At 67.6% G+C, this 27521-nt stretch overlaps 1 protein-coding gene across 1 annotated transcript; it reads left to right on the forward strand.

The window, feature by feature from the left end:
* Nucleotides 1-83: 83 nt before the first annotated feature.
* On the forward strand, nt 84-26265 carry CEP170B (centrosomal protein 170B). Its single transcript, XM_081230385.1, has 19 exons — nt 84-200; nt 3239-3370; nt 10387-10476; nt 11949-12041; nt 12876-12926; nt 13935-14073; nt 14737-14841; nt 14992-15474; nt 15688-16412; nt 16495-16665; nt 17116-17206; nt 17360-19075; nt 20307-20550; nt 22725-22884; nt 23131-23274; nt 23389-23477; nt 23943-24036; nt 24203-24254; nt 24410-26265. The coding sequence occupies exons 2-19, from the start codon at nt 3266-3268 to the stop codon at nt 24643-24645; spliced, it is 4788 nt and encodes a 1595-aa protein (XP_081086511.1). The 5' UTR covers nt 84-200; nt 3239-3265; the 3' UTR covers nt 24646-26265.
* Nucleotides 26266-27521: the final 1256 nt, after the last annotated feature.

Genomic DNA, 27521 nt, shown 5'->3' on the forward strand with positions numbered 1-27521 from the left:
CCGGGGCGGGGCGGGGCGCCCGCAGACGTCAGGGACCCGCCGCGCGAGGCCGGGCCGCCGCTCTGCCCGTGGGCTCGCCGGGCTGCCGCGAGCGTGCGGGCCGCGCCGGGCATGTCCTAGGCGGCGGCCCCGCCCAGCGCTCGGCCGGCCGGGCGGGAGGGCCGGGGCCGAGCCGGGGCCGAGTCGGGACCGAGCCGCAGGTAAGACGCGCCGCTCTGCGCCCGCGGCGGCCGGGCCCCCCTGCTCCCGCACCTGCGCGCCGACGGGGCCGCGCGGGCAGCGGGCAGGGGGCGGGGGAGCGGAGCCCGGTGGGCCGGACAAAGGCGCGGAGGTGGGGGCTGCCGGCGCACCTGGCCAGGTCGGTCCTCGCCCCCGCGGAGGCGGCCCAGGTCTGCGTCAGGCCGGGAGGGACCGCCGGGCGCGCGTCTACGCGGCCTGGAGAGGGAGGCGCTGGCCCGGGCGCCGGGGTCCCCGCCCAGGCACCGGCTGGGCCCTGGCCGCCCCCGGCGAGCGCTGATTCAGGAGAAGGCGTCGCTCCGTCCCCCTCCGGGCCCGGCGCTCCCGCCCGGCCTCCTCCCGGCCTGGTCTCCCCTCCCGCGGTCCCTCCCTCCGTCTTCCTCCACCTCCCTCTCTCCTCATTTCCCTTCGCCGCCGCCGCCTCTCCGCTGTCCCGGCCTCCGTTCAGTCTGCGCTTTCCAGCCGCCCGCCGCCGCTCTCTGCCCCTCCCGGCCCCTGCCCCTGGGCGACTCCACCTCCTCCCCTCCCTTCCAGGCGGGTGGCCCTTCTGGGGGGACAAGTTTGGGGTGTTCAGTATTCTCCCTCCTAGCAACGATGGCCAGCCTAGCCCTGAACCGGCCGCAGGCTGTTTGGGAGCGTCCACGACTCCAGGCCTGGGCCTTTGCGAGATGGGCTGGCAGCGGCAGGGGCGGCCTGGCTCCGCCACAGCCGCATAACCCGGCTCTGGAGGTTTGGCCTCCCTTTGCCAAAAGCAGAGGCTGTGGCCTCCTCTGGGTGGGGTCCCCTTCCCAACTGCCCATCACGACCTGGTGGCAGGTGATGGCAGAGTGTGGGAGCTGGGCTGGGTGGGGGCTGGCTGGGGGCTGGCTGGGGGCTCTCCGGGGGCTGGCTGGGGGCTCTCCGGGGGCTGGCGGGGTGCTGGGGGGGGGCTGGGGGCTGGCGGGGGGCTGGGGGCTGGGGGGGGCTGGCGGGGGGCTGGGGGCTGGGGGGGCTGGGGGGGGCGGGGGGCTCTCCTAGAGAGAGGACTGTCATCTTCTCGGGCTGTGCTGATGAGGCCTCCGGAGGCTGCAGGGGCTTGGAAGTCCCCGCCCCTTCGCCTTCCAGAGCCTGCCCCTCTGGCTGGACCCTGAGGAAGGGCAGGGGTCCCAGGAGGAGGGGCTCTGGCCGGCTGGGGCTGTGTTCTGGGTGGATTTTCCGACATCTTCCCACCTGCTTGCCCGAGGTGACGTGAGGGTTTGCCATGGGTTATACATGGTCACTTGGGCCTTCACCGATGGGTGGGGCCTGGTTTGAGACCTGGCTCGTAGGAGCCTCAGGCTGAGGCTCTGGGTGTGGGCGTTGCAGGGACAGGGCCTGGAGATGCTCCCTACATCCTGTGCTCCAGCCAGGTGCCAGCACCATCTTCTCTCTCCCTCATTATTGTCTCACGTCTTAACTAGTCTCCTGCTTGACCTGCCATCTGTTCTGCATACTGCGAGCCAGATCACGGACCCAGGACCTCCAGGGCTGGCCTCGCAGGTGTGGGACACATGCTCTTGCATGGGCCCCGCACTCAGACCCTGCACTGGGTTTAGCATTCTGCTCTCGCTGTTTTGAAATCCTTCATAATTTTGGAACAGGCCTGCTGCATTTGCATTCTGCACTCAGGGATGTAGCGTGTCCTGAGCCCTCTGGGGCCTCCCCCCTCGCTCCCGGACAAGCCACAGAACTCCTGGGAGCACGCGGCCCAGCGTCTTGGCCCTGCCTGCTCCCTCTGCCTGGAGCCCGGCCCCCAGATGTTCACATGCCTGCTTCCGCCTGCTCCCAGTGAGCCGTCCCTGACCGCCCTCCGTAGATGGACCCCTCGCGGCTGCTGTCCCCACCCCTATTTCTCTCTGTATCACTCGCACCTTCTCACAAGTGGTTTCCCTTCTTGCTGCCCACCTCCCTGGCTGGAGGGAAGCCGCCTGATGCAGGGACGGGTGATGCAGTGTGTGTCTCTCAGAGCCTAGGACACGTTTTACCCAGTTTGTGTGTGTGTGTGTGTGTGCGCGCGCGCGCGCGTGCGCGTGCACGTGTGTGTGAGCTTCCACAGGAGAGCGGCCAGGGCACTTGTAGGCGGTGCTCCGGGTGTGTGTGCACACATGTGGGGCGCAGGTGTGTCTGCACATTCTGGTACCTGTGCCCCTGTGACACGGCTCTGGGCAACTGGCACCTGTGTGAGAGCACGTGCACACTGGCTGTGTGGGGCCTCAGGCGGCCCCAGGGCCTGGTCTCGGGTGACATCGGCCCTTGTCGTCACTCAGGCTGTCCCCACTGTGCCCCTCAAGGCACCATGATACTCCCCTGTCCGTCCTGACCATATCAGCCCCCAGGATCTCAGGCACCAAAGCACCACCTCCCTCCTGTGCACTGGAGGGGCTGCCTGCTGCCCTGACCACCCGGTACTGTCCTGGCCTGGGGGCTTCTGCAGGGCGGCCACAGTGGTCGCCAAGGCACGTTCAACCCCCTCTCAGTGGCCGGCGTATCGATGGCTCAGGGCTCTGGTCTCCAGCCATCTCCTCCTCGCCCCCTGCCTGGGCCCACCCCAGGGTGTCCAGCAGGGGCGGCAGAGCCTCTGGTTCAGTGTCTTTGTCCTGGGTGAGGGCCTAGCCCTGTGGGGACCCTGAAGGTCCATGCTGAGTTCCACCTGGGAGCAGCTCCTGCAGGTCACGGGGACACATGTGGGTCCACACGCAGGCAGTGTGGCTAGCGCCCCATGCACCCAGAGAGAGAGAGGAGGCTATGTGTGGACCTAGAGTGTAAGGGAGGACCGGGCGACCTCAGCCTGGGAGGGTTCGCAGGGGACAGGCACACTCGGTGAGGGGCTGGCCTGGAGCCCAGCATTTCTGGAAGCGGCCACTGCAGTGGTGCCGTGAAGGTGCTTGAACCTCATCGGGGCAGGATCTGTGCTGGCCTTTGGGGTGTCCGGGGGCCCAGGCCCAGGCAGGGGAGCCCTGCTCTGACGACCCCTCCCCCCCAGGGCCGGACAGGCCTCGCCCGTGCCAAGATGAGCGTCACCTCCTGGTTCCTGGTGAGCAGCAGCGGCATGCGCCACCGGCTCCCCCGGGAGCTCATCTTCGTGGGGCGCGATGAGTGTGAGCTCATGCTGCAGGTGAGTGTGGGCACCTGGGCTGGGGTGGGGGCGCTGGGCAGGAAGGCGCCCCCCCACTTGCTGCGGGACCCCTGGGGAGGAGGCCCGGGCGTTTCCACCTGGGCCCACAGCGGGGCTCGGGGGCCTCGGGGGCCTCGGGTGGGTGTGTGCACTCGTGGGTGAGGGTCCCTGCCTCTGCATATTGGACCGTTTCTGATGGGGAGGTGCTATTGGATTCTGAAGGTGTCGGGGCCCACCTTGCGAAGGTGCCTGAAAGCAGATCCGTCCACATCCTTGTTGTCCGGGGGCCCCAACAGGGCCGTGAATCAGGGGGCCACAGGGTCAGCTCTGACCATCAGAGCCGTCCAGTGGAAGGCTAGTGCCCTGCGGTGGGGGGTGGGGGCCTTTCTCAGGCTCGAGAGGCTGGCAGGGCACTAAGTGCCAGGACACCAGGCACTCGGCAATCGGGAATTTCTCTCTGGCCCTGAGTTTGGGTTGAGCCAACCTTGGCTTCCATGGGGTGCACGTGTCCGGCTCCTAGGAATGAGGAGGGGAGGGGGCGGGGGACTTGACCCTGTAGGGCCCACAGGGTTTCCCTACCCTCGTGGGGTGATTGAGTCAGGTTCCCTGCAGCCCTGACCCCTCCCCAGCCTGGCACCTGGGTCCCTGTTCCCAAGCCCTCCAAGCTCCACGCTCCCACTGTGGGACTCTCAGGAGGTGTCCTAGGTGGGCTGCACTGCCCGGTCCAACCAAGCGGCCCACTTGGGTGCAGGGTGAGACCCCTCCTCTGTTCCATGTGCAGCCCTGGCTCTGCTGCCCACTCAGTCCCTGGGATGCATGGGGCTTGGGCTGCAGCCGGGGGTCCGAACCATGTGCATGTCCACGTCCAGACACCCTGACTTCCCCCCAAACGCCCTCTAATTTGCCTGACTCGAGACCCAGCAGGACCCGCCCTTGTTTGTTCGGTCTTTTCAGTATCTTTGATGTAGAGCCGTCTCTCCCTTTTTCTCTTTGCTTCTTGCCTTTGGAAGTCGGTGGGTCTGTGCAGGGCTGGGTGAATGTTTTCTGTGCAGGGCTGGGTATACATTTGAGACCTTGCGGGCCACACGCCTCCATCACAGCCACTCAGCTTTGCTATTGTTGGGAAGACAAACGGGTGCGCCAGTCAAACTTTGTGGATGTTGCTATGTCCATTTCATATCATTTTCACCTGTCGTGAAAGTTTTTTTTGTTTTTTGTTTTTGACCACATAAACTGTAAAGACTGTTCTCAGGCCACGTAAAGCAAGCAGAGGCCATAGGTCGCCCCCTCGGCCTCCTGGGGTGGCCGGTGCGGGGGTCTTGATGTGGCTGGTGGCTCCCTGATGGTGTCACCTGACACGACCTCTGTTGTCTGTCCACTGGCGAGAGATCCACAGGGGTCACCACATTTGGCCCTGACCCCTGGCAGGGAGTTGTGTGTTCCCTGCTGTGACTGTGCGGCTTGTCGATGGCCCTGCCCGTCCACCGGGGTGGCTGGGAGGGCCTCTCGTAGGAGGTGGCACTTGATGGGAGCCTGTGAGCGCTGGGGGCCCAGCGTGCTTGCTTCTCCCCGCTCGCCGGCTCTGTGCCCTGCACCAGGCCCTCACCCTGCCTGCTTCTCTTCCCAGGGGGTGGGCCGGGTGTGCAGCGTGAGTTTGGGGTCCAATTCCTAGTTTCTGGGCCGATCAGTGGGGAGCCCTGAGCAGGGTGGAGGCAGGGGGGATCCTCAGCCCTCCATGCTGGGCTGGCCCTGGCCTGGGTGCACCTGCGTTTCTGCCTCAGGCTGTCCTGGGCAGCGTGGCCGTGTCTCCATCACACGGGGAAACTGAGGCTCAGGGAGGTCACGTAGCTGTAGAGTAGGTGTGGGAATGCCGCCCCCACCCAACGCCTCCCCCCTCCAGCCCACCTGCCCCTTGCTCAGGACGCCCATCCTCTTGCTGTGCTGTCCTGCCAGCCCCCTTCACCCCGTCCTCTTCTGTGGAGCCCCTGCTAGGGAGTTCCTCACCTGCACACCACAGCCTCAGTCCCCATGCCACCGCCCAGCCCGAGTCCCCACGCCACCGCCCGGATGGCCACTGCACACGCCGCCTCCCCACCACAGCTTCTCCCTAGGATGGCAGCTCCAGGCTCCCGGGCCTCTTGGTGCCTGCCTGGCGGCCCCTGCAGCTTTCCCACTTGGCCTGGGCTCTGGGTGTACGAGACCCCTCCCTGGAGGTCCTGTCCACACCCACGGCCTCAGTTTCCACCTCTGCTCACGTGATGCAAATGGTGTCTGTCACCGTGCTCTCCCCAGTCTCCTGTGTCATCAGCTCCTGGGCATCTCAGAGGCAGGCCTAGCCTGGTGCTGAACAAACCCCCTTCTCCTCCGACCCCGCCAGGTGTCCAGGGGCAAACCCCGACCTTCTCTCTCCCTCCTTCATGCCTCAGGCATCCCCGAGTGCTGCTCCCACCCCCACCTGGGTGCAGGGACAGGTACCCTCGGCCACTAGGCCTCCTCAGGGCCGCAGCCTCTCCCCACCTGCCTGGCTTTCCGGGATCCTCCACGCCCGCCCCATCCCCACCCTCTCCCTGCCACGTGCTCCCGGGGTACCCGGGCCTGCCCTCTGTGTGTCCTCGCGTCCATTCCCACATTTGTCACTCGATGGTCACTGGCCCCACGCTGGAGCCTGGGGTCTCCATTCCAGGGCTGGGCCGCCCACAAACACATAAGCAGGAGCCAGGTGACCCCCCAGGAGAAAAACCCAAAGGCGGCACCGGGTTTGGGACGGGGGGCTCTGGGGCCGACTGGACACAGCGACGTGCTGAGAGCTGAGGAGTGGGAGCTTGGGGGGCGGTGCTGGCGGGGGTGCTGGCGGAGGCAGGGGGCCTCGCCCGGCGGGGAGGGGGAGGCAGTGTGGCGGGAGGAGACGAGGCTGGGGAACAGGGGCCGTCCAGGAGGCTGTACCACAACCCAGGCAGGAGCGCCCACGTGTGGACCTCTGAGGGGCGGGGGCAGGGGCGCTGTGTCCCAGAGGCAGAGTCGCCAACCTGGCCCCGTGCTGCCACGCTCTCCCGACGGGCCGCCCACTCGCCGGGGTCCTGGCCCCCAGGGCGAGCCTGGCACAAGCTGGGCCAGTGAGGACGTGAGCGGGGACATGGGCCCAGGTCTGCCTGGTGCCCGAGCCCAGGCTGCCTACTGTGGCTCCTGCCCCTGTGTCCCTGGGCTCTGGTGCAGGGCGTGTGTGTGTGTCCGTGTGTGGATGTGCACGGGCGAGTGCCTGTGCGTCGGCACACGTCTGCGCACACAACCACATATGCTCACAGGTGCATGTGTGCACACGTGTGTGGATGTTGTACATGTCTGTGTGTGTGTGAGAGAGAGAGCCTGTGCATGTTTGTGGCACGGTGTCTTCTCTGCCTTCGCCTGGTTTGCCACGTGGGAGGGGTGACAGCTGGGATTCATCTGCACGCATCCTTACCCGGAAACCACGGCCCGAGAGACCCAGCTCAGGATCCCCCTGCACACACACAGGCCATGGACGCTGTGGCCCCGCTGGGGTGGCGCTGGGTGTGAGCTGGCAGGAGGGCGTGCCCAGAGCCTGGGGTTTGGGCCTCTGCCAGGTCCTGGGCGGGGCTTTCACTCACGGAGGGCGTCAGACCCAAATTTCGGAAGCACATCTTTATTCCGTTTTAAAGTGACTACAAACAATTAGGTCCTTTTCCAAAACTCCGTGTGTTTGGAGCCTCTTAAAGCTATTTTACGCGTCTGTGCCCCATCCGCTCCACTTGCCACGTGGCCTGCTTTGTGTCCTTTTAAGTCTTGAGTCCTGCCTGGGCCAAGGGGCCACCTCTCCCTCGGGCGTGGGCTTCCAGCCTCTGGGCACGTGGGCTTGGGCCGGGAGGGAGGGAGGGAGGGCTCTGGCTGCGGGACCCTCCCTGCCTGTGCCCAGGGCTCCTGGCACTCTCGGCAGTCTGGGGAGGGGGTGGGGCAGCCCAGGCTCTGGGTACAAGCGTCGGGGAGCCTGGGGCTGAGCGGCGGGGGGCGGGCAGGGGGGATCTTGCTGGGAAAGGGAAGGTAGGCACCGTGAGAGCGTGGCCCAGGAGAGGGCACGGTACCTGCAGAGGCAAAGCGTCTGGCCAGCAGGCAGGCGGGGGCAGAGAGGCGAGAGGGAGGCCTGGGGAGATGCAGGTGGGGGAGGAGCGCAGATTGAGGGGTGCTGACCAGGAAGGCCAGCGGGGGTCGCTGCCTGGGGCTGAGGGCGTGTGGCCAGAGCAGCCGGGTGGGGGTTTGGCTGGTGGCCTTCCCCAGGGAGGCTGAAGGGCCAGGCGGGCAGGGAGGAGGAATTGGGTTTGGCCAGGCTGGGCCTGAGTTGGAGGTCTGAAGCTTGGAGAGGGAGGGAAGGTGTTCAGGCCGGAAAGGTCAGCCCAGAAGCCCCTCTAGGGGGCTACACCTCGGCAAAGGTAGTGGCCAAGCCTGAGGCACAGAGTGCCCTCCTGCTGTCGTCCACCACGTCTGCCTCAGGCCGAGCAGAGCCCCCGTCCCGCCACATCCCGGTGTGCAGCCACCAGCAGCCCCTCTCAGGCCCGCGGTCCCTGGGAGCCTGATACCCGGCCATGGGGAGGGCAGAGTCCGGCCCCAGTGGCATCCAGGTGTTGGGCAGGGCTGAGGTGGGCCAGTGGCTGGGCACGGAGGGGGCGCAGGAGGACGGGAGCCCCCAGCCCCTCAGTGAGCCCAGCCCTCCCAGCTGCCGGGCTGGACTCTAAGGAATGCCCGACCCACGGGGCCACCAGAGGGGCAGCTCCCTGGCCTGAGGTGGGGCGAGCCCAAGCACGCAGGCCCCTGGGACACCTGCTGATCCTTGTCTAGGCCGCCCGGGGCCTGGGGAGGCTCTGCCAGCACCTGCAGCCGGGAGACCGAGGCCCAGAGGAGGGCGTGTGGGCCCCCCCAGCGTGCCCTGCCCCCACCCTGCCTGGGCCGGGACAGCGGGAAGGGCTGGCTCGGGCGGGGACCAGCGGGGGAGTCCAGTGGTGGAGGTGGTGCCCACGTCCGGGGCACAGGCTGCGGCCAGGGTGGCCCGGAGCTGTCTAGCTGTGGGTGCCGACTTTGAGGAATTCGGGACGGGGGAAGAGATGAGGCCGGGGGCGCGGGGCAGGGGGTCTCAAGGTCAGACTCACCTCGCCAGAGACCCGTTGCTTTGGGAGGCAGGTGAGTTGGCACTGGAGCCCCGCCAGGATCAGCCCTGGGGGCTTCCCGGGGAGGGAGGCCCGTGCTTCCCCTGGCTCATGGGGGTGGCGCTGGGGCAGACGGCTCTGGGCTGGCCTGTGTGTCCAGGAGGCCCCGGCTGGCCCCGCAGACTCTGCGCCCCCCTTGAAACTTCCCCTGCACCCCTGCTCACTTCTGGAGGACCCAGGGTCCGTGGCAGCATGAGGTGTGGGCCTGCAAGCCCCTGCCGGGCCCCCCCTGCAGCAGCATCATTGTGCCTGAGGCCAGCCTGAGCCCAGGAGAGGCTGGAGCCCTCACAGCCCTGCCTGCTGCAGTCTCCTGGCCAGGTCCTGCCCTGGCACCTCGGCCAAGCGGCGTGACCTTGGGTGGGGGCGGGGCGGGGCCAGAGCCCATGTCCACCCCACCCCACCCTGCTGTGCGCTCCTGTCTCTGGGTGAGGGAGGCCCAGCCCTGGGAGCTCCAGTCCTCGGGGGAGGGTATTGGGCGCCCCCCCCCCACCGGAAACTGGCCATTTCTGGATAGTGCCGGAGGGGCTGGGTAGGTGGAGAGAATCAGAGAGAAAGTGGCTCCGTGGAGGTGGCCGCTGGCTGGGGGAAGGGGTCTGGGCACTCACCTGTGAGAACTGAGAAGGTGGTGGAGGGTGGTGATGCAGGGACTCAGGTGCTGGGTCACCCTCCCAAGGGCCGGGCCATCCTGTCCCAGGCGGTGGGGCGTGAGTGTGGGTCTCGTCGTTCCCGTGACATGCTCTGGAAGTGGGGGTCCTGGGTGTCTCGTGGGAGCCCTGCTGGGCAGGTACTGTCATCTGCCCAGGGCTGGGCCCCAGCACCCCAGTCCTGCCGGTGTTTCCTGGGGCTGCCCCAGGCCTGGGCTCCTCAGGTGGTGGGGGAGGGATGCAGCTGCCACCCAGACACACGGGGCCTCCAGCAGTGAGGGCAGCGGGCTGGGCGGTGGTGATGTGCTCTGTGTCAAGACTGCCCGCCCCCTGGCTGGGCAAGGCGGCTCGTGCTGGCGGTGCCTGATCCAGCAGAATGTGGCCCTGTGGCCCTGTCCCTGCCTCTCTGTCCCTGGAGTGGAGGGGCTGTGGCCCTCCAGCTTGACTGTGTGAGGGAGCTGGGTGACTGTCCTTGGGGAGGGGTCCTGCGTCGGCTGGTGGCCAGGGCAGAGCTGGAAGTGCTTGGGGCGGAGCGACCTGCATGTGTTCATGTGCGTGTAGCATCTGGGTGGCAGGGTGTGCTCAGGATGTGAGCCCTGTGCACACGAGCAGGAGGCAGTGGGGTCTGAGGCACGTCACGCGTGTGTGCGCATGTCCGTCACTCCGGGAGGTGTGCGCTGTGGGCCAGGCTGGGCGGGGGGGGCTCCCCCTGAGCATCCACAGCCCTTTGATCCTGCCCCCACCGTCCAGCCTGGCCTGCCCTTGGGAGTGAACAGCGTGTCCCAGATCTTCCGAGCATTCCCAGCCCCTCCCACGCTGACCCCGGAGCAGTGGCTGGGATGGCAGGGGGGGCACGGGCCTCCTGGTGCCGTGGAGGGCTGGTCACAATGGGAGGGGCCCGGGAGGCAGACTGGGGCAGGAGGAACCCCGTGGCCAGGACGGCTGGCCGGGTCAGGCCTGGGTGGGCTTTCTGGGGCACACATGCTTGAGGTGTGGAGGCGTGGGTGGGACCTCGTGGGCTGCGTGGCCAGGGGCCTGGTGGTGGTATTGTGGTCGGGTGGGGGAGTGTTGGAGAGTGGGGAGCGGGGCCTCCTGCGGGGTGCCTCTACCTCCTGGGCCGCCTGGCCCGGTCGGCCACCCGAGGGTTTCTGTGTCTCCCCAGTCCCGCAGTGTGGACAAGCAGCATGCTGTCATCAACTACGACCAAGACAGGGACGAGCACTGGGTCAAGGACCTGGGCAGCCTCAATGGGGTGAGTGCAGGCCTTTGTGCTGGCCCCACCCCTCTTCCCAGCCCAGTGCCACCCACACCCTGGCTCCACCCCCTGCCCCTCTCCAGGCCCCGCCCCCTGTGCTGGCCCCACCCCTCCATGACCCCCTCCCACGGTGCTGGCCCCGCCCCCTCATGACCACACCCCTCCGCGTTGGTTCCCCACTCCAGCTGGGCCCCCCCATGGCTCCACCCCCTCCATGGTCCTCCCCCTGTGCTGACCCCACCCCTGTTCATGACCCCTCCCCCTGTGATAACCCCGCCCCCTGTGCTGGCCCCACCCCTGTTCATGACCCCGCCCCCTGTGCTGGCCCCACCCCAGCTCCATCCTCACCCTGGCTCCGCCCCCTCATCACGGCCCCACCCCTCTGCTTTGTCCCCACCTGGCTCCCACCAGGACCTCCTGCTCTGGTGGCCTCCTTGGGACGGCTCCCACTGGGTAGGGCCTCTGGGAGGTGGGGCTGCCTGCTGGGTGAGGAGGGCAGTGGGCCCTCAGGTGGGCAGGGGAGGCAATGCGACCTCCTGCAGGCTGGGAAATGGGGCTCCTGTGATGGATGGGGCTGTGCTGGGGTACCCTGTCGTAAGGGGTATATGTGAGCTCTTCTGTGAGTTGGGGGCAACAGGGACAAGGAGGTGACCCAAGACGAAGTTCCTGGCTGCAGGAGCAGAGAGGGGTTCAGGTGGAGGCAGGGCGGGAGGGACAGGGCGGGGCTCTCTCCAGGGTCCAACACCTGTCTGGGTTCCCTGTTCTTTCTGTGTTTGGTCTCCTGCCCTGGGAGGCTGTTTCAGTAAGAAAACAAGCCAGCAGCCTCCACCCCCTCATACCAGCTGAGGAGGGCCCTTCCCCCCTCCCTCCCGGCCCCCTGCGTCCTGAGTTGGGGGTCCCACAGCAGCCTCGGGCTGGCGCTGCCTCTGCCATGTGGGCACTCCAGCAAGCGCTGGGTGCCACCCCCCGGTCCCCCGCAGAGTGCCCCCAGCCGAGGGTCTCAGGCCCTGCTGGGGTCTCTGCCCCTGCTGGGGTCTCTGCCCCCTGAGCCCCTCCTCCCTCGGCACCCCGTCGCCTGAATGGGCTGCAGTCTGACCGGCCTTGCCCCGGGGCCACCCTGTGGGTGTGCCTCGCCGCTCCCGAGGGCTTTGGGGGCTGGGGCCGGCACGAAGCTCTGTGTGGATGAGAGAAGGGGCCGTCTCACAGGGGTGTCCGTGGGTTCTGTGCTTGAGGGGCTGTGTCAGGGTCCCTGGGTGCTGTGTGGGGTCTGGCGCCTCGGCCCCCTCGGCCGGTCCTCCTACGGCCGTCTGTCCTGTGGTCCCGTTGGGGTGTGAGGCTGGTGCACCCGTGCTGGGAGGACGGTGCCGGGCCCAGAGCAGCACTGGAGGGCCTGGTGGTCCTCTTCCGGGGCCTCCAGAGTCGTCGGCCCGCCTGCCCCGGCTCATCTCCGCCACCTGCCCACTCCGCAGACATTCGTGAATGACGTGCGCATCCCGGACCAGAAATATGTTACGCTGAAGCTCAACGATGTCATCCGATTCGGCTACGATATCCTTCCGGGGGCGCCCACCCTTCCTGGTCTCCCCCTCTGTCCCCAGGGCCTCAGTCGCCCTGTTATGCTGGAAGTGGGTGGGGGCCTCAGGGGGTTAGAGACAGGAGAGTGAAGCCCGGGCTAGACTCCGGCCTGAACTCCAGCCCCTGCCGCCGCCTGCCCCTCAGCCAAGGCCCCAGCCACAGACATCTTCTGCCCGCCCTCGGGGCTGAGCTCACACAGGGCCCGAGGAACAGGGGAACTTTCCCGGGACCCGGAGTCCTGGTGTTTCTGGGGGCCTCCCAGGCTTGGCTTTCTGTGCTCAGGACGTGGGTGATGGGGGCCATGCCTCTGCCCTGGGCAGCTGGGGACCCGTAAGTGTGGCAGGAATGCATCCTCTCCTCCATCCGCATTCGCCTGGGCACACACGTTGGCGGGTGTGGGCCCAGCGGCTGGCTGAGGCCCTCCCCACCCCTGAAACCTCAGGAGGCCCGGGGCTGAAGGGTGGTCCGGGACGGGAGCTGGAGCTGGACGCATGTGGCATGGCCTCTGGGGCCCTGCTGGGCTCCTGGGCTGAAAGTGGGGTGGAGAGCATCCCCGCGGACCTAGGGCACGTGTGTGCAGTGGCCTGGAGCAGCCTCTGTCCTGTCCCCTGACCGGGGACAACACGGCCTGCGGGCTGTCCCTGCAGTGTGGACGCAAGGCCAGTGCACAGACGTCGGGGGGAAGCTTGCAGGCATCTGCACCAGCCCTCCGCCCGGCCCGCGTTCCCTCTTCACCCACCGCCTGGGAGCAGGGGATGCTGTCCGAGGGCCCCGCCCCCTTTCTGCCCCCTGTTCTCCTTAACGCGCTGCCACATTCCAACATGTACGTGCTGGAGCGGGTGCAGCACCGCGTCCCTGAGGAGGCGCTCAGGGTCAGTGCTGGTGCTTGGCCTGGGGCCCCTGCATCCCTGTGTCCCCATAGCCCTCCGCTTCCCACTGCTCTCCCCCAGGCCTCTGGGCCACCATGCATCAGCCTGGTTTGGCCTGCCCTGCCGGATGGCCCAGTCGGGCAGGTGGGGAAGATAGTCATGCGCCCCACCCCGCCCCACCCCCGGCTGATGCAGTCACTGACGTTGGGTGTACCTGGAGCCCCAGAGGAGGCTGCTTTGCCCAGCAGGAGGGGGTGGTTGGGTGGGAGGGAGGGGGAGGGCCCACCCGGCGTCTTGGGTGGCTAGCTGGGGGCAGCCTTTGGGGACAGCCTCGTGGGAGGTCCTGGGTGAGGGGCACCCTCGAGCACCCTTCCTTCAGCTGGGGCTCGAAGGTCCCAGTGTCGGTCACGGCAGGTGGAGCCTCTCCTTTCCCCTGGCTCAGCTGTGCAGGAGTCACATGGAGCAGACTGGGGGACCCTGCCCAGAGCCTCACCCAGGAGCCCCACGGCGGGGGGGTGGGGGGGAGGCTTAGTCCCATTTTCCAAAGTAACCGTGGGCAGCACAGGGAGCGTGGGTGGCCTGCCTAGAGTCACACAGCCAGTGAGGGGCAGGGCCGGTGACCGCTGAGCTCAGCCAGGTGGGACCCCGCACGCACGCGCGCGTGCACACGCGCCCTCGCACGCGCACGGACAGGCTGCTGCTCCCCACCTCCCGCTGCTCCTGAGGGCTGTCCCACCCCCTCTCTGGAGGGGCCTGCGGGGGGCGGTCTCCCTTCTGACGGTTACTGTCCACTCCCTCCTGGAAGCTTGTGGACCTGAGGATGCCCCCAGCCTTGGGTGCGGCCCCCCAGCTTCAAGGCTCGTGACAAGGGCAGGTCTTAGGCTGTCTGCTCCGCGAGGGTTGTGAGGGAGACCTCATGCCACTGTGGGGCGGAGGAGAGGCCAGGCCCGCCCTGGGCGGGGGCGTCCTCACGAGGCAGCCCCCGCTCCTCACCCCGGCCGCTGCCAACAGCACGAGAAGTACACCAGCCAGCTGCAGGTGAGCGTCAAGAGCCCGGCGCCCAAGAGGGGCGAGGCTGTGCCGGAGCAGGCGCCTTACTGCGAGGCCGCGAACCCCAGGCCAGAGAGGGGGGACCGGAGATCGGGGCCAGGTAGGATGGTGTGCAGAGGGGTGCGGGAGGGGCAGGGGCGTGCACACAGGCCTTGATCCGCCTCACCCAGGAGCTGGCCTCTCGCCCCTGCACCCAGACATACACACGTTCCCCTCCCCGCACAGCCCCCAGCATGTGTGCCGGCGTTCGTGTGCCGGCGTTCCTGCACCGCTGTAGAAACAGCCACCCATGCAAACCCACATCCCTGCCCCATGTGGTTCAGTCAGACTGCAGTGGCTCTCAGCCCCAGGTCACCTATTAGTGACCCGAACTATTTACAGGCCCTGGGGGAGAGGCCAGCCCTGGGTGGGGCTCGCTGCTGTCCTCCCGCCCCTCTATTGGGCAGGCCCTAGGGGCAGAGGGCCCAGGCCGGGCTCGAGGGATTGCCTGCCCCAGGACCGCAGTGCTGAGGACAGTGCAACCCCAGGAACGCGCCTCCCTGGAACAGCCACCCCATGGGGAGGTTGTCACTGCCGTTGTCACCCGCCAGGGTTGCAGAAATGGGGCTCAGGGTGGCTGGCCAAGGTTCTGGGCAGCTGCAGATCCGAGCTGGGAGGTGGTGCCGGGGCCCCCTGCAGACCCTAGCATCTTCCCCAGCTCCGGGTCTCCGCCTCTGTCTGTGTTGGGGCCACAGGGACCCAGGGTCCAACTCTCCCTCTGCAGAGGCGGCGGCCTACCGCACACCCCTGTACGGGCAGCCCTCCTGGTGGGGGGAGGACGATGGTAGCAGCCCGCCCGAGGAACGGCGCCAGGACGAGCCTGACACGGGTAAGTCCCGGAGGGCAGCCTGCTCGGGAGGCGCCCTCTCGGCGGGGCCGTGGGCGGGGAGAGACGGCACCGATGGTCCTCGCAGAGGTGGGTGGGGTGAGGGTGCCACCTGTGAGCACGTGCCTGGCCTGAGCACGTGTTCCCCCACAGAGCGGCCCAAGGAGCTGGCTCAGCAGGACAGTGACCTCGTGGGGACGACGGCCGCCTTCCGGGCCCCCACAGAGCCACAGGGCTACTCGTTCCGGCGGGAGCCCAGCTACTTCGAGATCCCCACCAAGGAGGCCCCCCCGCCGCGGGCCCCAGAGGTGCCGGCACACGAGGCGCCCACCAGGGATGCGGAGGCGGGCGGGGGCAGTGTGGCCCCCGTGGTGCAGAGCCACGCCTGCTTCACCATCGAGTTTGACGACTGCAGCCCCGGCAAGGTGAAGATCAAGGACCACGTCACCAAGTTCTCCCTGCGCCAGCGGCGGCCCCCTGGCAAGGAGCCCACACCCATCGAGGTGGTCTCTGCGGAGACCAAGGTGGCCGACTGGCTGGTGCAGAGCGACCCCAGCCTGATGCACAGGGCCGGCCCCGCCGACGACCGGCACAGCACCAAGAGCGACCTGCCGGTGCACACACGCACCCTGAAGGGTGAGTGCGTAGCTGCCTGCCCTCGCCTCGGCGGCCTCGTCCCCCTGGTCTGTTTACGTTGCCTGAGAGCCGCCTGCCCGTCGGGGGCCGTCCGGCGTGGTCCTGTTGCTCCTCTGGGCCACGTGCGCTGGCTTCACGGTGGGGCAGTGTGTCCCCGACCCCCGGGTGTTTCCTTTCCCTTGGCCTCATGCAACGGGCCCCCGCCCCCTCCAGGCCACAAGCACGAGGACGGCACGCAGAGCGACTCGGAGGACCCCATGGCCCAGGCGGCCGGGGCAGCTGGGGCCCCCTCGGAGGCCGGCGGGGAGCAGGTGCGGCTCCAGAGGCAGCTCAGGCGGGACCCCCAGGAGCTGCTGCACGGCCAGCAGGCCTTCGTCATCGAGTTCTTCGACGAGGACACGCCCCGCAAGAAGCGCTCCCAGTCCTTCACGCACACTCCGCCAGGGGACTCCAGGCCCGACAGGCGCCGCGGCCCCGGGCCGGCCGACAGGGACCGCCCAGCCGCTGCTGCCCCGGCCCCGGCCCGGGGGGCGGGCGGCAGCTCGGGGCCGCAGCGGGCCAGCTCGCTCAAGCGGGAGAAGGCGGAGGAGCGGCTGGGCGGCCCCTCGCCCGCCGCCCGGGCCCCTGCTCGCCCTTTCGGCAGCGTGGGGCGCCGCTCCCGCCTGGCCCAGGACTTCATGGCCCAGTGCCTGCGGGATGGCTCCCCGGCTGCCCGGTCGGGCCCCGAGAAGACCCCCCCGACGCCGCCCGCCCCCCTGCTACCCCGTGGGGCCAGCCCTGTGGCCCCCTCGCCGCCACCGCCACCCCCTGCTGACCCCCAAGTAACGAAGGCACGCAAACAGGAGGAGGACGACAGCCTCAGTGACGCGGGGACCTACACCATTGAGACGGAGGCGCAGGACCGGGAGGTGGAGGAGGCCCGCAGGATGATCGACCAGGTGCGCATGTTGCAGCGGGCGGCCTGGGAGGCCGGCCTCGGGCGTGGGCTCTGACCTGCTGCCCGACTGTCCCTCCCGGCAGGTCTTTGGGGTACGGGAGTCCCCTGAACTCTCCAGAACGTCCTCGGCCACCTTCCGTCCAGTTATCAGAGGGGACAGAGACGAGCCTGGTGACGGAGTGGCCCAGCGGATGGCCTTGCTGCAGGAGTTTGCCTCGCGCCCAGTGGGCGGGACCCCCCCGGTGGAGCTCCAGGTGTGTGGGACTGAGCCCAGGCACGTCCCTGGGGAGGGACTGGGCAGGGACAGGACAGTGTCTGGGCCGGGGCCCTGGTCACTGCATCCTGTATGCACTCGAAGGCCCTGGTCCTGCCCGAGCTGTGGGCTCCGGGCCCTGGCGCCCATCTGTGCAGAGGGATCAAGGGTGCCTGGGTATATGTGTTCATGGGCGGGGCTTGGCTGAGTCTGGGGGGCGGGGACCGCTGACCTCCAAGCCACTGAGCTGGGCTGAGACATGGGTAGTTATGTCAGGGTCCTGCAAGCCAGGTGAGGCCACGGGGGCCCTCTGGCTGCTTCTGTTGGGGGGCAGGTGGCAGGCACGGGGATGGTGTGGGGGCCAGATGTTGGGATGGGCCGCCTCGTCAACCTCTCCGTGGGGCTCCTGTCTCTCCCTGCCGTGGACACGCTCCTGCCCTCCTCTCCGTAGGGCCTCCCAGTACCAGGATCCCCCGGGGGTCAGAAGTGGGTGTCCCGCTGGGCCAGTCTGGCCGACAGCTACTCGGACCCAGGCCTGTCAGGTAAGTGGCTCCAGTGCCGCAACAGGGAGGGGGTAGCCTGAGGCCGCCAACTAGGCAGATACGAGCGCTCGTCACTGTGCCCGGGGGTGGGCGCCAGCTCCTCGTGTGGGCCCGCGGGCAGCGCTCACTCTAACCAGCCCCCTTGTCTTCCAGACGACGGCCCCGGGCGCAGAGCCAGAGAGCTGGAGGGGGCCCTGCCTGTGCGCCAGCGACGCCTGCTCCCACAGCTGCCCAGCGGCAGGGCGGACGGCCCCGCTGGCCCCGAGGCCACCCGGAAGAGAGGGCCGGGGCCGCCGGAGCTGGGCAGCGAGCAGGCCAGCCTCCTCTTGGGACAGGAGGACCTGGAGCCCGACAGCCTCAGTGACGCCAGTGGGTCGGACGGAGGCCGGGGCCCTGAGCCAGGCGGGGGCCTGCAGGAAGAAAGACGCGGGAGCCCCCAGGAGGGACTGGCGTGGACGAGGGGCCGGTGCTCACCGAGGGCCCCTGGGGAGCCGGCCCCCACCTCTTCCTTCTCTGGGGACCAGAACGGGGAGGGGACCTTCCCCAGGAAAGCAACTGTGGCTCCAGGGCAGGTGGAGGGCCCAGGGCGGGCAGCCCAGCCCAGCCCCCCGACACGGGACAGCGTGTACGTCAGCACCAGTGGGAGGATGGTCATCCAGCTGCGGACAGGGCCGTCCCCGGAGCCTGAGGGCCCTGCCCCAGCCGCCCCCAAGGAGGCCCCGGCGTTCGTCCGGCAGGAGAGCTTCACCAAGGAGCCGGCCAGTGGCCCCGCAGCTCCCGGCCAGCTGCCGTACATCCGCAGCCACCCCCTCCTGCAGGACCTGGCCGCGGCCCGGGCCTCACGCGTGGACCTGCACTCTCAGGACACCCACCTGATCCTGAAGGAGACAGAGACGGCGCTGGCCGCCCTGGAGGCCAGACTGCTCTCCAAGTCCGTGGAGGAGCCAGAGGGTGAGCTGGGTGGCGCCCCTGGGCCGCCAGAGGACTCCCTGTCCGGGGACTCCGATGTGGACACGGCCAGCACCATCAGTCTGCGCAGCGGCAAGCACGGGCCCAGCCCGCAGCCCCCGGGGCTGCAGCAGGAAAAGCTGCCGTCCCCGCCGGCAGTGCAGGACGCGGGGGGCGTCGGCCCGAGCAGCGCCCGCGAGCGCCTCTCAGAGAGGCAGCGTCGCCCGCTGGGCCCAGCGGACGCAGGCCGCGGGGAGCCGGCAAGGCGCCTGGCCGCACGGCGTGGCCACGGGCCCCGAGGGTCCCTGGAATGGCCCGATGAGGAACGAGGCTCCAGCCTTGCCCACCTGCCCGGTGTGGACACGGTCACTTCCGACCATGAGACCTCCGGGGCCGTGGGGGCAGGGCGGCGGGGGCCTCGCCGGAAACCCACGGCCCCACCGCCGTCGCCTGCCGCCCGGGAAGAACAGAGCCGCGGCTCAGCCGGCCTCCAGAAGGTGCAGCAGGCGCTGACCCGCTCCAACAGCTTGTCCGCCCCACGGCCCACGCGGGCCTCCCGGCTGAGGCGGGCCCGGCTGGGGGATGCCTCGGACACAGAGGCCACAGATGGCGAACGGGGGCCCCCGGCCAACCCTGAGCTGGCGGGGCAGCCGGCTGCCGAGCAGGCCAAGAAGCTGTCACGCCTGGACATCCTGGCGATGCCCCGGAGGCGGGCCGGCTCCTTCACAGGGCCCAGCGACTCGGAGGCAGCCCCCACCCGCGCCGGCTTCTCCCGCCGCAGCGTCGAGTTGTACTGCGCCGGCCGCAAGCCCGCCGTGGCCGAGGCTCGGGCCACCGCCAGGAAGGCCGCCAATGCCACCACGGTCCCCCGCCAGCCCTTCAGCAGGGCCCGCCCAGGCAGCGCCCGGTACTCCTCACCCAGTGAGTGTGGGGAGCGGGAGGGTGGCCCTGGGTCTGGTCGGCACGGGCAGTGTGTCTGCAGATTGCTGTTCATCGGCCTTGCACCAGCTACGGGGCCTCCAGTCCTGGCCCTGGAGGAGCCCCTTTTCCCATCGGCGGTTGTTTCTCCCCCCGACACACACACACACACGTGCACCCGGGTGTGCACGGGTGGCGGGCCTCCTGCAGCCCCCAGGCGGTCTTCGTGTGAACGCAGAAAGCCCCAACCATCTCCAGCCTGGAGGGACTGCCCCTGACTCGCAAGCAGGCCTGGGTGACTGCAGACGGGGCGGGGCCTGCTCCTTCCTGGGTTTGCGGACCCCACGTGTGCAGCAGGGAGGGACGGCTGCCGTGGCACCGGGGCCGGCTCCTGCCGGGGTGGATGTGGGCATCCCTGCAGCCAGGCTTGCCTTGCCGGGGGACTGACCCATCCTCTGAATGAATTGGTTTAAGGTGTCAGCACTGCTGGTCCAGCCCCATGCTGCTGCTTCCATACCTGCCCCAACCCCTGACCCCTCCCGCACCCACGGCTTTGGAGTTCCGGGCCCCTCCCTGCCTGCCAGGTCTTCAGGGGGCCAAGGTGTCATCTGCCCCATGGCCAAGGGGTGAGGGCCACACCTGCTTGGTGGGAACCCGCTGCCCCACCCTTCCTTGTACTGTGCACGTTTGCGGCCGCCACAGGGGCTCAGCGCAGGGGTGGGCGAGCAGTCGGGGCTGAGGCCGGGCAGGTACAGGGAGGGGCTGTGGTGGCTGAGCTGGGTTCTGACCATGGGCTGTGTGCGGCCACATGTACGGTCCAGCCCAGGGCCATGGCTGATCCACGTGGAGTGGCTTACCCCCACCCGGGGTGTCTGCAGGCACCAATTCCCAGTTCCCTAACCCTAACCCTCCTGATGGGCACAGACCCCTCCCCCAGAATGTGGCCCCAGCCACTACCAACCAGCCACGACCCTGGGCTGCTCCACAAGGGCCCATGGACACGCCAGGCTGCCCGTCTGTGCACGTGCTTCTGGGCTGGCAGTGGCCTTGCAGTCCCTGGAGCCCAGCAGCTGCTGGTGCTTCAGCCAAAGGGCGTCTGAGTGCGGGGGTGCCAGCCGCAACACAGCTCATCCTGCAGTACCAGGCCCTTGCCTGGAGGGACCTCAGGGCTGCCGCAGGTGCTGAGGGCTGCTCTGTTCTGTTCTTGCTTTTGGAACCAATTCACTCACCCAAGACGTGCGTCGCCGGCAGCAGGGCTCGGATTGCACGTCCACATCCGAGGAGGAGTATGGCTCCCACCACGGCTCCCCCAAACACGCCCGCCCCCATGCCTCAACAGCCACGCAGACCCCACGGGCTGGCAGCTCTGGCCGGGCCCGACCCCGGGCCCCTGGCCTCCGGGACACAGATGACGAGGAAGAAGAGCCCGACCCTTATGGTTTCATTGTGCAGACAGCCGAGATTGCTGAGATTGCCAGGTGCGTGGTGCCAGTTGACAGCACGAGCTGTTGATCCACAGGGTACCTCTCCTTGGGACTGGGCTGGGGGTTTAGTTCCTAAAAGGGCTTGTGAAATGCTTGTCAGGGGGGTGGATGGGTGGATGGACGGATGATGGTTGGGTGGATAGATAGATGATGGACGGTTGGGTGGACGGGTAGTTGGATGGACAGTTGGGTGGATGGATGATGGATGTTTGAGTGCATGATGAAGGGATGGATGGGCAGTTGGCTGGGCAGTGGGTGGTTGGATGGATGGATGGTTGGGTGGATGGATGATGGACGGTTGGGTGCGTGATGAATGGATGGATGGGCGGGCAGTTGCACGGGTAGTGGGTGGTTGGATGGATGGATGCAGATCTGCCCAGAAGGGTGGGGGAACCTCTGGTACAGGAAGGCCTTCACCAAGATTTTTGTTAAAGATGAGCTCCTTCATGCAGTCCTTCAGTGGAAGGCTCGCCTCCAGGTTGGGCGCTGGAAAGGGTGGTGCAGACGTGGCAGGGAAGGAGAGTGGTCAGTGCTGTGCTGGCCTGGCACTGCAGGGCTCGTGGAGAGGGCAGGAGGTGAATGGCTGGGGCTGGTGAGTGGTGAGTTTTGGTGCCAAGGATGCTGAGCTTGAGCCGGTGAGGCACCTGGAGGGAGGTGAGCGGGGGCAGGTGGCTTCTAGGACAGTGGCCCACATGGGGGATGGAGGTGTGGGCATCATCAGCATGAAGACGGTGACCAAGGCTGCGGGCGGTGTGAGGACATGGAGAGCATGAAGAGAAGAGGGCTGGTGATAGAGCTCTCGGGACACCTGGTTGGGGGGGCGGTTGGAGGGAAGTTGGCTGTGCAGAGTGATGCTTGGGAGGGCGCTGAGGGGTTGGCCAAGGAGACAGGGTGTGGGGTTCTGGAGGGGGGCGCCGCACCTGGGTGAGGGGAAGGGGGTGGAGGTGGAAGGAGAGAGGAAGGGGAAGTGGGGGCCCCCGGGGGCTTCCCAAGTGGGCGAGCTTGAACACACCAGCGTGCAGAGTGCAGAGGACAGAGGGGGCGGAGGGCGGGGCTGGCTGGGGGCAGGGGCACGGGTCACCAGCAGTTCGAAGGTGTTCCTTCTGTGTTTTTGATGTTGGAAGGGTGGGACCAAGTCGGGGACCCCTATCTTGATGGGGCCTGGGGCAGCCCTTGGTGGGAGGCAGACTCCAGCCAGGGAAATTTCTCCAGCTGTGCCCAGCACCTGTCGGGAGGGGCTGTAGTTGCCGCCGAGAGTGGACGGGCACGAGGGCCGGCTGGGGGGCGCCCTGAGCAGAGCTGGGAGAGCTGCATGCAGAGACCTGGTCCTTAGTCCTTGGTGGGTCCTGGGGTCCCGTCCCTGGAATGACTGCAGGCGTTGGAGGGCTGAGGGAGCCAGAGGCCGGAGCCTGTCGCCCTGCCCTGAGCCTGGCCAAGGGCTGGAGGAGCGCAGAGTGCGCCGGCTGTGGGGCTGAGGTGCTCCGAGGGCGGGCGACGGAGGCTTTCGACTCCAGCCCTGGGGCTTCACGGGCAGTCTGCGGCAGGGAGCTGGTCCCCAGCTGGCCTGTGTCCTTTCCTGGGTGGCCCAGGAGCCTCTCAGGGAAGCATGTGTTACCGTCGTCAGGGCGGAGGGGACGGAGGTCTAGGCTGTCTGTGGGGCTGCAGGCTTGGCCTCCCTGCCCTGTGGAGAGTCCCCGGCCTCTGGGCCTGCCTGGCTCTGACCCTTGTCTGTGACTCTGCCTGTGGAGCCGGGCTCGTGTGGCCCTGGTGGCCAGAGGAGCAGTGGGTGTGGCCAGAGGAGCAGTGGGTGTGGCCAGGAGCCTGTGGGCGTCTCTGCCCACCCTTCCTCCCAGGGCCCCGCCCCAGCCCCCCGCCACCTTCAGGGGGTCGGGCGCTGAGGCGCCCAGTGGGAGTCCCTCTAGCACTGCTAGTGGCTGGTTGGGGGTAGTTTGGGCCAGGCTGGAGGCTGTGTACCCCTGGCCCTGCCCCTGACCCAGTGGCTGCCTCCTGGGAGGGACCCCCACCCCACCTGGGCAGGGGGGAGGGGGGCTTCTGCCTGTGGGGGGGGTGACGTCGTGTCCCGTCTGGCTCCTGTCCCCACACTTCCCTGCACCGAGGCTGGGTCCAGGAGGACCCCACAGGACCTGCCTTCCCTCCTGCCGCTGCAGGCTGAGCCAGACGCTGGTGAAGGATGTGGCCACCCTGGCCCGCGAGATCCACGATGTGGCCGGAGACGGCGACTCGCCGGGCTGCCCGGGGCCCGCCCACAGCCCCTCTCGCGCCAGTGCGCCTGGCACCCCCGCCTCTACCATCTCCGCCCGTGAGGAGGTGAGCCTGCCCTTGGCAGCCCCTTGCACGCCCAGGTTGGGGGCTGTGGCTGTGAGCCCTCCCCGGGGCCACGCCCGTGCCCAGCACCACCCCGCACCAGCCACCCTGAGAGCGCGGGCCCGGCACCTGCTCCACGAGGGTGGGGCGCCCAGGGACCCCGAGCGGCCGGGCGGCATCTGCTCTGTCCACGGCTTGGCGGGCGCCCCGCCCCATGGGCCACAACCCTGCTCCCCCTCACCCCTGCAGCTGGTGCAGCGCATCCCCGAGGCCAGCCTCAACTTCCAGAAGGTGCCGCCCGGCTCCCTGCACTCTCAGGACCTGGACCAGAACATGAACGACCGCTGCGAGGACCCCCTGGCCGGCAAGACGCGGCCTCGGAACCGTGAGGAGGCAGGCGCCCCTCCCCTCGGAGAGCCCGCTCTGGACTCTGGGCCGTGTCAGGGTGTGGAGGGCACAGGGCTTCCTGGGGCGTCCGGGCGCCGGGCTGATACTGGGTCCTCGCAGGTGATCTTCGATAACCTGATGCTGAACCCCGTGTCCCAGCTGTCCCAGGCCATCCGCGAGAACACGGAGCACCTCGCTGAGAAGATGAAGTGAGTCGGCCCGCGTGCCCGCTGGCCAGTGAGAGCCCCTGGGGGATGGGACGGGGAGCCACCGCTGCTTAGTGGACACCCAGCCTGAGGCCCTGACACGGGTACAGACATGTGCCTGTGCGCCAGGACTGTGCCACGTGTGCATGCACGCACACACGCACACACACACATGCGCGCGCGGTTTGGCAACCAGACCCTGGGCCTGGGAGGGCCAGAGCCCCCAGGATGACCCCCCTCTCCCTCCCTGCCCCCTCCTTCCTCCCAGCCCTCCCCACATTAGGCCCAGAGACAGGACACTGGGACCGGCCTGCCCAGGTCCTGCTCCAGGCCTCAGTTTCCCCTTGTGCACAGGAGGGGCTGGCATGGACCTCCCCATGGCTGGTGCAGTGGCTTGGGAAGATGCCATGCCTGGGTCTCTTGGTCACTGTCCTCTGCCTGTTCCCACCCCTGCCCCTCGGGGCACAGGATCCTCTTTCAGAGCACAGGGCGAGCCTGGGAGGACCTGGAGGCCAGGATCAACGCGGAGAACGAGGTGCCCATCCTGAAGACGTCCAACAGGGTGAGGGGCCCCTCTGACCCCCTGGCCCCCCACCAGCCCACTTGGCTGCAGGGAGACTGGGGGGAGCTGCCCGAGCCCAGGACCCCGACTCCTGCCCCTGGAGCCCCAGGGAGAGGCGAGCGCTTGGTGGTTCGGCTCCATCGGCCTCTTTCCTGTCCGCCTCCAGGAAATCAGCTCCATCCTGAAGGAACTGAGGCGAGTGCAGAAGCAGCTGGAAGGTGGGTGCGGCCCAGACCCGGGGGGCTGCACTGGTGCCTCTGGCCGTGCGGGGTGGCGGGGCGCAGGTGGTGGGAGGGCTGGCGGGGGCCTTGGTGGAGCCTGGCTAATACCCACAGCTAACCAGCCGGCCTGACCCTCCCCACTCCCCCCCCAGTCATCAACGCCATCGTGGACCCCAGTGGGAACCTGGACCTGCTGACCGGAAACCGGGGTTCTGCAGGCTCGGCCCAGCTCGGGAGAGGCCGGCCGGCCTCCCAGAGTCCGTCCTCACCCCCCTCGGCCCCACCGGCAAGGAGCTTCCCGCAGCGGGCCAACTGCGGGACCCCCGGCCTCCCGGACCCCTCCTTCCTCCCCTCCTTCCTCCCTGACACAGAGCGGTTCCTGATCTAGGTGGTGGGGCCGGGCGGCCTCCCCACACCCTGGGCCTGGACCGTTCACCACAAAGACCCCCACACGTGCCATAACCCCGTGGGTGCCCAGGCCCCCTCCTCAGCTCCCAGCGCCCTCCCAGCCCCTCTGGCCTCCTGGCCCAGCTCCCACTGTGGCCGATGCCAACGGCCAGTGTCCGGGCGTGTGCCCAGCCTCCTCTCCATCGCTGTTATTTTGTCGTTAGCTTTCAAGGAAGGAGTCATTTGTGCCGTTGCAGCAGCCTCCCCGGCCTGGAGGGTCCCACTCTGCCTCGTGGGCTGGGGGACACGTGCGTCCCTGCCCTGTCCCTCTGTGCTGGCCGGGACCAGGTTGGGGGAGAGGACTGGGCAATGCGGTCTTTCAGTGCCAAACACAGAGCAGGGCAGTGGGGAGGCGCCTCGGGACGCCCCGGGACTTGAGGCGGCAGAGTGTGGGCTGGGCGGGGCGATGGCAGCTCCCAGCCGCCCCAGAGCCCGGTGGCCCGGGACGGGGACGCAGCCTGTGGGAACGTTTGTGGCAGGAACCCCACTGCTTTGAGCCTTTGGTGCCAACACAACTGCCAAACTCAGCGTGTGGGCCGGGCGCTGTGCACACAGGCACGAGCGCTCTCCAGGCACACCTGCGCTCACACGAGCCCAGGCTCAGCCCCGAAGCGGGCACATCCAGGGAGGGAGGCCCGGCACCTGGCTTCCGGTGGTTCTGGGCCAGACGGAGGAGAGCGAGTAACCAAAGTGGCCAAAAACCGGGCTTCAGAAGCTCCCTGGACAACGTGCCCTCCCCCCGCTCCCCTCCCCCACTGTCCTGCGGACTCTGGGCATTAATTGGGTGCCTCCCGGGCCTCTGTGCTCCAGGTCCTGTTGGGGGGGGTAGGGACAGCCCCCCAGGAACAGTTTTATTTCTCAGGATTCTTTCAGCTGGGAACGTGCCAGGCGAGCAGAGCCCAGCCCCCTCCTGGGGGCTGATGTTTCCGCAGCCTCGAAGCCAAAGAGCCCACTGGCTGCGGCAGGTGGGGCTGGGGTGCCCCCACCCTGCCTGGCACCTGCGCTGATACCGATTGCGGGACAGGACCGACTGCGGGGGCCGGGGTCACCGAGGCCGGACCAGAGGCCAGCAGGCGCGGGTCTGGGGCCGCGGTGGGTGACGCGTGTGTCCGTGTTTACATTTAGCTGATGTGGAGCCCCATGCCCGGGCCCTGTGCCCCCTCCCCGATGTGTACGTGTGTGAGTGGCAGTGGGGTCCGCGGCCGGCCCCGTCCGCGAGCCTGCTGTGTGCACACGGAGGAGGTGCTGGTCCTGGTGCCCCGCCCCGCACGCCCCGCGCAGCTGCTTACAGCCTGTCCCCCAGAAGCGAGCAGTGGCCGTCCGTCCACCACACTCCCACCCGCACCCCCGCGGTCATCGCCGCACAGTTTTTTTATTCACAAGTTCATGCTCCTCCCCCAGCCTTCGCCTTGGGATTGGTAACTTATTTGTCTGGCTTCTTGGAGGCACCTCTGTGCATTTTGTCCTCAGGTGGTCTTATGGATGTCTTTCAGAAAATGGTTATTTTATATGATTTGTCATGGAATTTGTTCTAATAAATCATTCTTCTGTCATGTGGCAACATGCTGGCATTTGTCGCCTTGGCCTTATTTCTCCAGTGGTGGTGTTTGGTGTGGGGAGGGGGCTCCCTGCCACCCCTGGGTGCTCAGCCCAGGGGTCTCCCTTCCTGGGCTGGAAATTCCCATTTGACCCCCAAGACCGGCACGGTGCGATGCAGACATGCTGTCACCAGGGGGAGACCTAGGCAAGAAAGCAAAGCAGGGAACTTTCCGGAGGTTTGCTCCTCAAAGACAGAAAAGTTATTTTTTTCAAGCCGTTCAGTGATGCAGCATCCAAGAGCACCCTATAAAACAGGCCACCCTGTGTAGACGTAGCACAGAAGGGGCGCGGGCACTGTGTGCTGGGGCCCAGATGCTCCCAATTCCTTCTCCCTTTTTATGGCTTCAGAGGGGTCTGAGGCCTCACCCGCCCTGGGGTGACGTCACACCACCTAGTCCCTCCAGCCCAGGGGCGATACTGTCCCCCTCCTGCTACAGGGAGGACCCAGAAGCAAGAGGGACAAGGCAGCAGGAGCAAGCGTCCCACCCCAGAGCCTGCTCGCAGGTCACTTGGCCCGCCGCGCAGGAGTCACTTGTACCCAAGCAGGTCCCCTCGCCTGCTCTGTCCCCACAGAGCTCTGTCCTTGCACACATCGTAAACCCCAGAGTCAGCTGTCAGTTTTTTGTTTGTTTGTTTTTTGTGGTACGCATGCCTCTCACTGTTGTGGCCTCTCCCGTTGTGGAGCACAGGCTCCGGACGCGCAGGCTCAAGTGGCCATGGCTCACGGGCCCAGCCGCTCCGCAGCACGTGGGATCCTCCCAGACCGGGGCACAAACCCGTGTCCCCTGCATCGGCAGGCAGACTCTCAACCACTGCGCCGCCGGGGAAGCCCTCAGCTGTCAGTTTTAAAGTCCATTTGCCCTTTCCCTGCATGTACCTTTGGTATTCTACTTTGCCTCCTGGATTTCCATGTTTCCCTCCTTGATCATTTTCCAAAGGACCTCCACTGCATTTGTTTTTAGTGCAGGTTTGCTGCGATGAGATGAACGCCAAGGAACATACTCAGCTGGATTTGGCTCAAGGCTGTAGTTTGATGACCTCTGGCCCAGGCCACAGGTCCACCCAAGCTGGGAGTGCTACACAAATCTGGGACATCTGTAGGGGCTACACTCTCTGTGTCAGGATAGAAAGGCAAAAATCCACCTGCCTTCAAACTTTTTAAAATGTATTTATTTTATTTATTTATTATTTTTGGCTGCGTTGGGTGTTCGTTGCCAT

Source organism: Mesoplodon bidens (assembly GCF_964165515.1).
Source record: "Mesoplodon bidens genome assembly, chromosome: 3".
NCBI lineage: Eukaryota > Metazoa > Chordata > Mammalia > Artiodactyla > Ziphiidae > Mesoplodon > Mesoplodon bidens.

Excerpts from the sequence above, each read along its gene's own strand:
- CEP170B (XM_081230385.1), top strand. The coding sequence starts at position 3,266 with ATGAGCGTCACCTCCTGGTTCCTGGTGAGCAGCAGCGGCATGCGCCAC. Across the intron at positions 14,074-14,736 it reads GGACCGGAGATCGGGGCCAG|AGGCGGCGGCCTACCGCACA; the intron begins GTAGGATGGTGT and ends CTCCCTCTGCAG. Across the intron at positions 24,037-24,202 it reads TCCTGAAGACGTCCAACAGG|GAAATCAGCTCCATCCTGAA; the intron begins GTGAGGGGCCCC and ends GTCCGCCTCCAG.